The sequence below is a fragment of the Cucurbita maxima genome, unplaced genomic scaffold (assembly GCF_002738345.1).
Source record: "Cucurbita maxima cultivar Rimu unplaced genomic scaffold, Cmax_1.0 Cma_Scf00031, whole genome shotgun sequence".
Classification (NCBI taxonomy): domain Eukaryota; kingdom Viridiplantae; phylum Streptophyta; class Magnoliopsida; order Cucurbitales; family Cucurbitaceae; genus Cucurbita; species Cucurbita maxima.
In genome coordinates this window covers 421,850-433,577 of record NW_019272047.1, presented here as the reverse complement: position 1 = coordinate 433,577, position 11,728 = coordinate 421,850, and the positions used below count along the sequence as shown (strand labels likewise).

The window sequence follows — 11,728 nt, the reverse complement described above, 5'->3', positions numbered from 1 at the left end:
CCCCCCCCCCCCAAAAAAAAAAAAAAAAAAAAAAAAGAAGAAGAAGAAACTCACACATTGTTCTAATTTACATTTATACTTGAAAAGAAAATTAGATGCATTTACCGGGGCATTCCTCTTAATCTGCATGGATGATTCTAATCCGTCTATATTTTCAGGAGGTAGAGGAAATCCTTGAGCTCTTGAAGTCAACCTGGCGAGTTCTAGGAATCACAGAGACCATCCATTATACCTGCTTTACTTGGGTACTGTTTCGTCAGGTACGACAGCCAGTAAATTATCAAATGAAAAGTTTAAGCCATTATTTTTTTCAGTCAACCCAGCATTCCTTACTATCAAGTTTCCAGGCATTGTGTTTCTCAGACCACCAAAATTAACCAATGAAATAATTAAATATATCACTTTACCAATATAGAGAATGTTCACGTGTGAGGAATAAGAACATAGTTTAGAAAAAAAAACTATATTAATGAACATAAAGGTATGCTACACATGATAATTACAAGGATCAGATATTTATTTAACTTAAAAAAAAAGAATCACGTATGTCAAGAAAACCTCAGCTGCTCTAAGAACTAGCAAGGTGGATAAATGAGTGAAATTAACATTCCCATTGCAAAAATAAGCAGGTATCGTATTTGATCTTTTTCATGAACTATCAATATCTATAACCCTATTTTCTTTCCCTTTTTCTTTGCAAAGAAAAGCATTAAAATCACAGAAGCAGAAGTATAAAAGAGGGCAGAGAAATAAGTTCTCTCCCAAAATGATGGGAATACAAAAAGGGCCCCGTTCAAGGAAGTTCCCATGCAATGCTGTCCAAGATGTAGCCATGTACTGTACATTCTTCAAAAATGAACAAAAGTCTCCACTCTGATTCTTAAAAATGATGATTTTTCCCTCAATCCAAAGCATTTAAAGAAGAGTTCTAGCAGCATTTATTCCAAGTATATTTTTTTTCCCTCTAAAATACAGGTCTGAAAATCTCTATGTAGTTTCTATTTTTATTTTATGTATTAAAACCTGACATTATTGCAGAAGTGCAACAGACAAGCCCAAATTTACAGTTCAGAAATTATTAGGAAAAAAAAAAAAAAATTACAGCATAGGTCAAATGATGGAAAATAATATATGGACTCCTCTTCTGATTTGCAAGGACATGCTAGGGAAAGAGAGCTGGTTTTGTTTTTTTCCCTCTCTGCAGTTTCTGACAACCTAAAACAATTTGATGAAAAGACAACGTGTGAAACAGAAAGCATAGTAAATATAACTTAAAGCGTATAAAATTCGGTAGAAGATATGTGGTGCTTCTCTCTTACAGATAATACATTGTGAGACTAGGAATGAATCAAATCATGGGGATGCACTACATATAGAGGTTTATGAGAAGCAAAGTTTTACCTGAGAAGAGAATTTTTTGAACAACTTAAGTCTCCGATGTTAGTCTCCCTTGTTATATGTCTGAAAATTAAATTTGCTGGTTGACTCTTTTCCTTAAAAAATAAAAATAAAAATAGTGGTTTGACTTGTTTCTGACGTTACGGATCAATTTTATTTTGATTTTGATATTCTTATTGTCATCATTATTTCATCTTGCATTACAGTATGTTATTACATCCGAGCAAGGAATGCTGCAACATGCAATTGAGCAGTTGAAGAAAATACCATTGAAGGAACAAAGGGGTCCACAGGAGAGGTTGCACTTAAAAAGTCTGCATTCAGAACTGGAAGAGGAAGGGAGCTTTCGAGATTTCTCTTTCTTAAAATCCTTTATTGTTCCAATACAGAGTTGGGCTGATAAGCTGCTAGGAGACTACCACCTGCACTTTTCTGAGGTTCGGTAAACCATTTTGTGACTGCAAAGCTTGGACTGGAGTGGGATTTAACTTTGTTAATTAGGAAAAATTTTCTAGGCCAAAATACGTAGGGGTGTTAGTTTTGGTGCTCGTTCTGTTAAAAAGTTGACTTGATAAGTGCTCTTTCCTGTTCAATCATTGTAAGTATCACGGTTGAATTTGAATTATTGGCATCTCAAATCTACTATGATTGGTTTGCATTTCTATATTTCTGCGCCTATTTTTGTGGGTCATTGGAGATAGATTGTGACATAGGTAGAGCCGTTTTGTGTTTGTGCCGTCTTTTTTAGGTGAATGGTCTATCACAAAAAATAATCCAATTAACTCGATCTTTATTTTTTTTTATTTCTGTATGTTGATTGAATCTTTATAGAATATTAGTTTATTAAAGCTCAAGTCATATATTAAAACTCAAGTCATACCTATTCTTCTCTCTTCTCAGTAAACTGTAAATGAATACTGCAAAGAACAGAGTCTCTCTCATTAAATCCTTTTTGTGGGGTTTATTATTTTGGGTTGGAGTAGTACTCTGTTCTGCTTTCCACAGTGGGTTGGGTCAGTCTTCTTTTCCAACTCTTTTGATGTATGCCTTAGATGATTGTCAAGTGTTCTCTCTCCCGTTTCCCTTATTCTTTTCAGTACTTCTGAATATAAAGTTCTGTTGTTCAGTATTCTAATATTTCTTATGCACCTCGCAGGATCCTAGAAAGATGGGGAATATTGTCACCGTGGCCATGCTTTCCAGGAGGCTGCTTTTGGAAGAATCTGAAACTGTATGTCTATGGTTTTATTAGAAGGACATGGATGCTCCAAATAAGTTTGTCAGTGATGGGTTCTTCTCTCACGCAGGCTAGAAAACTGTAGTATATTACTTCTATGTTGGAACTATCCGCTATGCCAGCTCTTGAGCACAGAGGAATAGTTGTCTTTGAGATGATAATTCTGTCTCCAACAAAAACTTCCCCAAAAAGATGGACACCTAGCACTCACAGCACTTACATTTTAAAACACCATCTCCTTTTCAATTAACTCTTAACCCTACAATTTAGTCTCACATGAAAAGAAGATAGAGGTCCTGGGTTTGGAAGTCTTAGGATGGTAACAACATGCCTTTTCCAACAACATTCATTCACTGAATTTATTTTCCCATATTCTATTTCTTCTTCTTGTGCTTCAGATATATGAATATTAAAACTTTATGGTTCGTGTGTTACAGGCAGCAGAATCAATGTCTAGAACAGATAAAGAGCAGATTGAATTCTATATATTATCATCCCTTAAGAATGCATTTTCCAGGGTAAGAGTGATTATATTATTTGTGCTTTATTTTCTGACTGATGCTTGATGGATGGGACGTATGTTATAGAGATTGTGGGATAATGTTGTTAAATCCTGGCTTGTAACTTGTAGCATTGCCCCTAAACTTCAATTTGGTGTGGAATGGGGTTTCTTTTTGTCCTATTGTTCTTTATCTCCTTCTTGATGTGTTGTGTGTTAGAAGCTTTTGGGTTTGGCTTTACCTCAGAATGTACTCTTAGCTCTGATTTTTGTGGGCCATCTATTTTGTGGTCTAAAAAAGATGTTATGGTTGCTTTTAATGGGGTGTTATTTTGATCTCTTTGGCTGAGAGAAATGGTCAAATTTTTAGCGATCTCCAATTTAGAAGCTTCGTTGAGTTGGTTTTTAATTATTTGTATTGGTGCAAATGTAAATGGCCTTTTTCTGGTTATAGTTTTTTTTGTCTTTAATTGCTAATTGAAGCTCTTTCATGTAGTACACCTTTGGTAATTGGGAGCGTTCAACTCATTTTATTTCATTTATCAATAAATTGTTTCTCTTCTCAAAAACATTACTCAACCATCCATTATTTGTAATTGTACTCAATTCCCTTCTAAAAAACTGAAACATTTGAAAAACTTCATTTCCCTGCACTGAACGTTATTTGTTTTAATACTTTATTGTTTTATTCTGCAGGTTTTGCATTCCGTGGAGAAATCTGATAGAAATCACGAACATCCTCTAGCCTTGCTTGCTGAAGAGACAAAAAAACTTCTAAAGAGGGATTCATCTCTTTTCATACCAATCTTATCTCAAAGGGACGCTCAAGCATCCATTGTTTCTGCATCACTTCTCCATAAACTTTATGGTCATAGACTGGTAAGATTATAGCCATTTTTGGTAAGGTAGTTTCATAATTCCTGTCTTTTTAGTCCATGATGCAGTGGGGTATTATTCTGAAATCTCAAGTTCTTTCGAAACCTTGTAGAAACCCTTCCTCGATGGAGTTGAACATCTGACTGAGGATGTTGTATCTGTATTTCCGGCAGCCAATAGCCTCGAGGAGTATATATTAACCCTCATCACATCTGCATGTGAAGAGTTGGGTGCTGATATTCACATCAGAAAACTTGCTCTATACCAGGTTAGAAACCAGTTGCAACTTGCTTAAAGTTTTCCCCTTGTTTCTATGAAAAAATATCTTCTCTTTCATTCCTTTGTAAGTGTGTAAATTGCTTTCAAGATTATCAAAGGGAACAATTTCTGCCTCATGAGAAAAGATTATAGATATTGAGGTAATATTAATTATAAAATGGGGGATTCTTGATTTAAAAGTAGGGAATTTTAAATTTAGTACTTCATTTTCTGAAAAGATTACAAGATGCTATTGTATCTCTTGGTGTGCTATTATCAATGACGTTAACATGATGAGGTTAACATGATGATAGCTCAACTGGTCAAGGCATGTGGACCGGAGGTTCAAATTCCTTCCTTCTACATGTTGGTATTATTGACAAGGAGTGGATATCAATAATTCTTATAATAACTGATAATTGATTGAGTCTTGAAGGGGTATCATTAGCAATGAACTCCTAGCTCCACCGAACAAAATTGGCAAAAAAATCTGTTCCCAATATTTCTTTTCTTTTTGTTTTTATGTAAATTTTTTTTTCATTGATGTATAAAATTTACAGTAGGGATGTTAATCCTTTGTGATTACAAATGACCTTCCCAAGAAATAGCATGGTAAATAACAAGATCAAAGAGCCTAACATGAGATTGTTCCTTATCTAGGAAGACCCTTTGATTACTTCTTCTACAGCAAAGCTTTAGGATCCTTGAAGGGGTTGTACGACAGAGCTGTGTGGAGGAAATCTTTAGCCCCCCAAGGAAAAGTTAAATACCAACCGAAGGCTTTGAGAGCCCTGTTTTAGAAGTGACGGCCATAGGGGCAGTTAATGAACAAATAATTCAGTCATTCATCATTAGTTTAGCACATAGGGCACCAGCTTGGGGTCAAAGCCAAATAAGGCATCTTTTTTGGGTATTGATAGCTTTCTGTGCTCCCAGAAGAAAAAAAATTCATCTTTTTTGGGTACTTCTCTTTCCAGATTTTGTGGGCCAATAAAGGATCCAGGATAGTCGTTTTTTTCTCCCATATCAGACAGTAAGGATTTTGTGGAGAAGGATCTGCATTAGGGAGCCATCTCAACGAATCGTCTCTTGATGAGAGGACTATTGGAGTGAAATCTAGGCTCAATTCAGCCCATTCAACAGCTTCCTCATCGTTTAAATGTCTGCTCTCGATGTTTTGTTGAGGCCCTCCATTTATAGCTGACTGTGAAACCTTCGACATATCTTTTTTCATTCTTTCCATTGCTCTGGCTGTATGCACCAAAAGTAGAAAGGATAATAGTAGCATTAGGAAGTATGGTAAGGCGGATTCAATTTTGGGATGCTATTTTATTTATTGACGATAAGGTGAAGTTCTCCCACGATCAGTTTCAATCCTCTATATACATTATTGATAGTTATGCTTATGCATATTTATGTGTGTTTGTGAGTGTATAATGAAAAATCATACTACCAGAAAGAAAATGGAAGGATACAACATAGAAACACAAAAAATCAGCCCAAAACAAGAGCCTAGAAAAATCCAAAGACAAAAGCCTCTAGAAAAAAACTCCTACTATTCACAAATGAGAAGTAAAAGATGGTCATAAAACTCTCTGGTTACAGACACCTAACGGAGGTGTTACACCTGATCGAAGGTCAAACCTTCTCTGAGATGTCTCCACCTTCTAAAAGTTCTCCTGTTGCTCTCAAGTCACTTTTTCTGGGGAGACAAAACTCTACTAAATCTATTTTTCATGAATATAGACGTTGAAGTTGGTAGATTTTTTTAAAAAAAAAATAATAATATAATTTTTTTGGGGTATAAAATCTTAAAATTGCTATTGCTTCCCAGTACTTGGTTCCGTCCATGAATATTTTTCTCATGCTCTCATGGTATCAACTTTTCTTAAATTTTTTAGATTGAATCTATATCTGGAACCTTGGTGCTGCGCTGGGTCAACTCACAACTTGGACGGATCTTAGGATGGGTGGAAAGAGCTTTCCAACAAGAGGCAAGCACATAAACTTTCTTTTTCAGTAAACTTCCTAGTTCTGTGTTTTTAAATTCTACCATTCATCCAGGTCCTCGTAGTTGGAATAGTATTGCTCATATAAATTTAAAATAGAAGTGGTTACTTAAATATTCAAATATAGTATTGTATTGTTACTGGAAAAGTGTCGAATGAACTATGACTAATATTTGAAGAATGTTCTGTAAATCACCACTAGACAGTTTTCACTTATCTCGTTTACTTTCTTGGTCGTGAGTTTTGACATAGAGGTTTGTCCAAGTGGTGTACGGTCTCAAGCATGGTAAACTAAAATGAATTTCACTTAGTTATATCGCTTTTGTTCTTACTGATTTGCTCTATTATAATACTTTTAAGGCCATTTTATTATTAATATTAATTCGAAGGTGAACAGTGTTGGATTTGATCAGATTAATTTGTTTTTGAAATGAGATCCTATAGCTACATTTCTGTCGTGCTCTTTCTCTGGTGTCTATGGAAAGAGAGAAATGATACAAATTTTAAAGGCAAGGAGAAAACAACAGCAACCCTCACTGATATCTTATCTTTTTGGGTCTTTTCTTGGTGCAAAAACTTTCTTCCTTTCAGTAACTATAACTTCCCTTCTCTGATAATCAATTGGAGAAACTTTTTCTGGATGGTTTCAAAGTTATCAATGAAACTGTTTCCTAAAAAAATTTGTTTTTTAATTGTGAGATCTTGTCAAGAATTTCTTATCCGTGTTCCAAGTACAGATTAATTGTGTTCTTGTTTAATCAGGGTGAAAATAATGGTTGAGTTGTATATCCCCTTGGATGTGTGGTTGGTTTGTACTGGCCCATAAATGAAACGTTGCTGTTTCCTTACGAACTTATTTCGTCATAGTCTAGTGGTTGGTTTACCCAGTGTCTGATGTATGCTTTTGCTATCTGTAATATCGACACTTTTGTGCAACATCTTTTGGGGCAGTCATGTAATTTTAGTGGTTAGGTTTCCCAGTTAGCCACAGTTAGCCAATAAAAACAATGTTACCATGCCTATGTTCACTAGGTTGTGGACATTCAAAATAATGAATATATATGACTAATTATTCTTGTGGTAGAGTTGGGGCAACTCAATTTTATGTTACCACGCCCATGTTACTGTGTCTAAACCTATAAGTATCACTAGTTCTAAGCATTCAAAATAACAATTATATAACTAAGATAAATTATTTTTGGTCCCTAAATTTTAAAATAAATTTCACTTTAGTCCCTAAGTTTTAGAATGTGATATTTTTATCCCGAGGTTTTGAAAAATCCTCATATTGGAAGACTTTGCCAATATCTGCTTATTAGCTACGGGGAAAAAAGTGGCTAGATCTTTTTAATTCTATAATATTTTAGTTAGCTAACATGACAACAATTTATTACTTTTATTTTCAAGTTCTGCTTACACAGTAATTTGAGTAATAAATTAAACATATTTATCTATTGTTCTTCACGTCTGCATCTCCCTCTCTATAAATACATACTCAAACATGCACGTGCTGTCAACCTGACATGCTGCCAATCTATGACAATAAAATCCGCCAATACTTAGGCTTACCTTTAAAAGTGTACCGTCAAGAAGAAGAAACCCCATTTTGTAAACGAGAATGAACATTATTTTCTTTTAGGTTGATATGCAAAAAGCTGTTTTCTGGACTTTTGGGGGCTTTCTGAAAAAGATGAATTGAAAGTAGAAATGGGTGGGGGCGTGCGTTAATAAATTTATTGTTAAATGTTTGAAGGGAAACCAGGGCCTGAAGTTATGATTTCTTTGCTGAAAATTTTGTTTAATATAAGTATTTAATGTCTAATGTTATTAAATTAGGTTTAAGAACTAAATTTGCTACCTAAGCTTATTTTGACATATAAAAGTAGTTGGCACTTCAGCATAAAATATTGTAGAAAAATAAGGGTTAAAAAATCTAAGATGTCTCTCATGTCATATCCGTGATATTGACTAGTTTATTTTATTTTCTTGTCCAACAGCTTGCTTTTTTCTTTTTTTATCTGCTTTTATCGAACACTTTAATGTATTAATAGTAAGCTATATATTCTGTCTCCTTTTGATACAGCGATGGAATCCAATATCCCCTCAGCAGCGTCATGGAAGTTCAATTGTCGAAGTCTATAGAATCGTTGAGGAGGTATGGGTGTCACTCTTTTATGGTTTTCATGACATTTTTTCCTGGATATGAGTGTTAACTTGAAACTACTTTCACTCACTCTATGGACGATTGTTATTACATTCTTGTGAACACTGGCCTACATTACCGTGCTTGCAAAAATTAGGCATTAACAAGGGTGTGGCTTTGTCATAAAGTTTTATTCATGTTTGTATTATTGCTGGCCGTAGTGTTATAATTACACATTATAATGAAAAAATGTGCAGTTCAGAAAGAAGTTTATTTAGCTGTCTAATACCACTCCTCTTTTCTTTCTTTCTTTTTATTTTTTATTTATTTTTTTTTTTTTACAATAAACAAAACTAATTGTTGAATAAATGAAAAGAGACTAAAGCTGAATGGATACAAACTTTGCAAAGAAGTAAAACAAGACAAAATATCATAAAGTGACCCAATAGAGAGATCGTCAAAGAAAAGCTAAAAAATAGACAAGCTTGGAACAAACGAATAAAAATAAAACTTGCGAAGGAAGAATCAAAGAAGCCATCTCTCTGGAGTCTCACACAAAAGGCCGAAAAAAGCAACATAGAGACTTCTCACACCCATAAAAAAATCCTTACGCTGAATCTTTGGATAACAATGAAGGAATTTCATGTATTTCAAGACCACAAGCTTCAATAAGAGATGCAAATTTGCAAAGCATTGATGAAGGGAGGAAGAGTCTCCTTTGTTTTCCTAAAGTATAAAGAAAGTGATTTCCCATAGACAGCATTAATGAGTCCACTCTACTTAGGCGATCTTTAGATTCAAACACAGAGTCATCATAACGAGAGGGAGAAGGAAGAGTTTTTTTTTTCTTTCTTTTCCGAGAAGAGAAACAAAGTTCATTGATAAATAAAATAGAAGGAGCTTAAAGGGCTCCTAACACCAAGAGGTGACTTACAAGAGTCGAAGAAGAAAGACTATAATCTCTCAAAAGGATGTTTAGTCTTACACTAGTACAAAGCAAATAAAGTAAAATTAAAAAATGATCAAAAGTCAAGAAATCATCCCTAAAAGTTCTTATGTTCTTCTCACAACAGAGATACCGGAAGAAAGTCTAGTTGATAAAGAGCCACAAGGTCCTTTTCACTCCTTGAAAAGGATGACCCTCAAATACTGAAGCCAGAAGATAAAAAATGTCATTTGGTAAAATCATAGGCGGCTCAAAAGCCTCAAGCACTGTTGTCCAATTCTGAGAAGCAAGGGTGTAGTAGGCAAAAAGATGACTAGGAGATTCTAGGTGAGAATGACACATCACACACCATGAAGGAGATAGAGTAATACACAGCATTCTTCTTCTTTAATTTTCTTAGGGTAAATACTCTTCCAAACACTAAATACAAGTTAGTCGAACTAGGACCAATGAATGAACTAAAATCATCCGTGAGAGATTCTACAGTAAAAGCTTTGGTGGGATCAAGAGGTCAAATCCAACAGTCACCAGTTGACCCTATGATATACGGCAAGAGAAATTGGGTTAGACTCCAATATTCCCAAATCATTCGGATTACGATGCAAACACAAGTCTCAAGCAGCATTCAAACTGTTCCTAGCCTGTGCAGCCGTAAGATTAGGTTTAGTAGTAAAATGAAAAAGCCCTGGATAGGCAGTAGCAAAAGTCTCACAATTCAACCAAGCTTCATTCCAAGTACTCCTTCCATTGCCAAAACATCTTTGGACACGATTAGTAACAAGAGGTAAAATGCTAAAAAAGTATGTTAAAAATACTAAAAGGATAATAAAAGGAATTAACCAAGAGTAATATCTAATTATCCACAAATCCTACTACATCAGTATCACGTATTAGTATGTGTAAACTTTACTCCTTGGTATCAATGTCAGTATCTCCAGTTATCTGATATTTATATGTGATTCTTACTGGCATAAGTAACAATCATGGGCATTAACCTCCGGGTGGGTAGGTATCATGTGTAAGTGACAATCATGGGCATTAACATCTGAGTGAGTAGATAGTATGGGCAAAATGTGCCAGTTACAAAATAATGCCCATAATTGTTTTTGGCATTTTTTTTGAACTAGGATGGCTAATGCTAATGAAGAATTAAAGATTGAAGAAAGATTTGGGTGGGTTTTTTATGATTCTACAATTGGCATAAAATTTTTTGCATGCTATAGTTGCTATATCTTGAAGCAGTAATAGTATAATTTGATAATCCAGTTGAAATCACGATCGATGATGATGAAGAGGAGAATATTGTTGATGTATTTGTTCTATCTGTTGGTTGTGTGTAATTGGCATTATTATCTTACGGAACACTGGGTCTTTAGCCCTTCAATGTTTTGGGTATTCTTAGTTTTTTTATTTCAAAAGCTAGAATCAATTTTACTTCTCTGTTATGTGGTCCTGGGTTGAAAAGTTGAGTTTTCTTGTTTTAGTATAAGGATCTCAAAGCACTCTTGTGGAGCTTTCATTCATAGAATATTAAGATATGATATTTGGAGAATATATTTTATAGTTACGGAGTATATCTTAACTATTTTGGAATTGTTAGTAGTATTTTTTATCTTAGGATTTGATTAGCAATATATTTTATCTTATTTACAAGATTTAGTTAGTTATATATTTTCCTTCATTTTTAGGTATTAGTTGATGGTTTGTATCCTATTTAAATGTTGTAAACATTAATGAAGATCATACTTTCGATCCCAATTCTATTTCTATTTCTATTTCTCATTCTTAACATAGAATCCAATGTATTTTGAAAACAACCTTCTTGGAAGAATAGTTTCCAGACAATTAGTATTTTTTTTGCATTTTATCTTTAAGTTATTAGAAACTTTCTGCTGATGTCTTGAATTGTTGTCGGGATGGTTTTAAATGTCTGTGTGCATGTTGTGTGTGTCAGCCCATCAACTCTATTTTCTTATAATCATGTTGGCCCTTCTATGCAGACTGTGGATCAATTTTTTGCTCTTCAAGTCCCAATGAGGCTGACTGAACTTAATTGCTTGCTTCGTGGCATAGACAATGCATTTCAGGTGTATGCCAATCGTATCATTGAGAACATGAGTAAGTATTGCATTCAGCCTTTTGATTTAATTACTCGTTCACATTTTTATTTTTATTTTTATCTTCTTCAATAAGAGACCTGCTTTCTTTAAGAGAAATGAAACTACAAAAAGGGGCCTAAAAGAAGAAATTGCCCAAACATGGAGCTAAAGAGTGAGAAACAAGAGATCATAGGAAGTTGCCCTAATGTTTTTTTTTTTTTTTTTTTTTTTTTTTTTTTTTTTTTTTTTTTTTTTTTTTTTTT

At 34.2% G+C, this 11,728-nt stretch overlaps 1 protein-coding gene and 1 long non-coding RNA gene across 5 annotated transcripts in view; one reads left to right on the top strand and one right to left on the bottom strand.

Moving 5' to 3' along the window:
- LOC111466644 overlaps positions 1-11,728 on the top strand; it is a 24,831-nt gene that overhangs the window by 6,496 nt on the left and 6,607 nt on the right. For all 4 annotated transcript variants that reach the window (XM_023111374.1, XM_023111375.1, XM_023111376.1 and 1 more), the window contains 9 exons: positions 159-260; positions 1,605-1,835; positions 2,555-2,629; positions 3,073-3,153; positions 3,831-4,013; positions 4,123-4,278; positions 6,170-6,262; positions 8,361-8,432; positions 11,367-11,484. In XM_023111374.1, the coding sequence (XP_022967142.1) occupies positions 159-260; positions 1,605-1,835; positions 2,555-2,629; positions 3,073-3,153; positions 3,831-4,013; positions 4,123-4,278; positions 6,170-6,262; positions 8,361-8,432; positions 11,367-11,484 (1,111 nt within the window). The remainder of the gene's footprint in view (positions 1-158; positions 261-1,604; positions 1,836-2,554; positions 2,630-3,072; positions 3,154-3,830; positions 4,014-4,122; positions 4,279-6,169; positions 6,263-8,360; positions 8,433-11,366; positions 11,485-11,728) is intronic.
- LOC111466647 overlaps positions 11,047-11,728 on the bottom strand; it is an 11,945-nt gene continuing 11,263 nt past the window's right edge. Inside the window, exon 2 of the long non-coding RNA XR_002714414.1 lies at positions 11,047-11,132. This is a non-coding gene — a long non-coding RNA (uncharacterized LOC111466647). The remainder of the gene's footprint in view (positions 11,133-11,728) is intronic.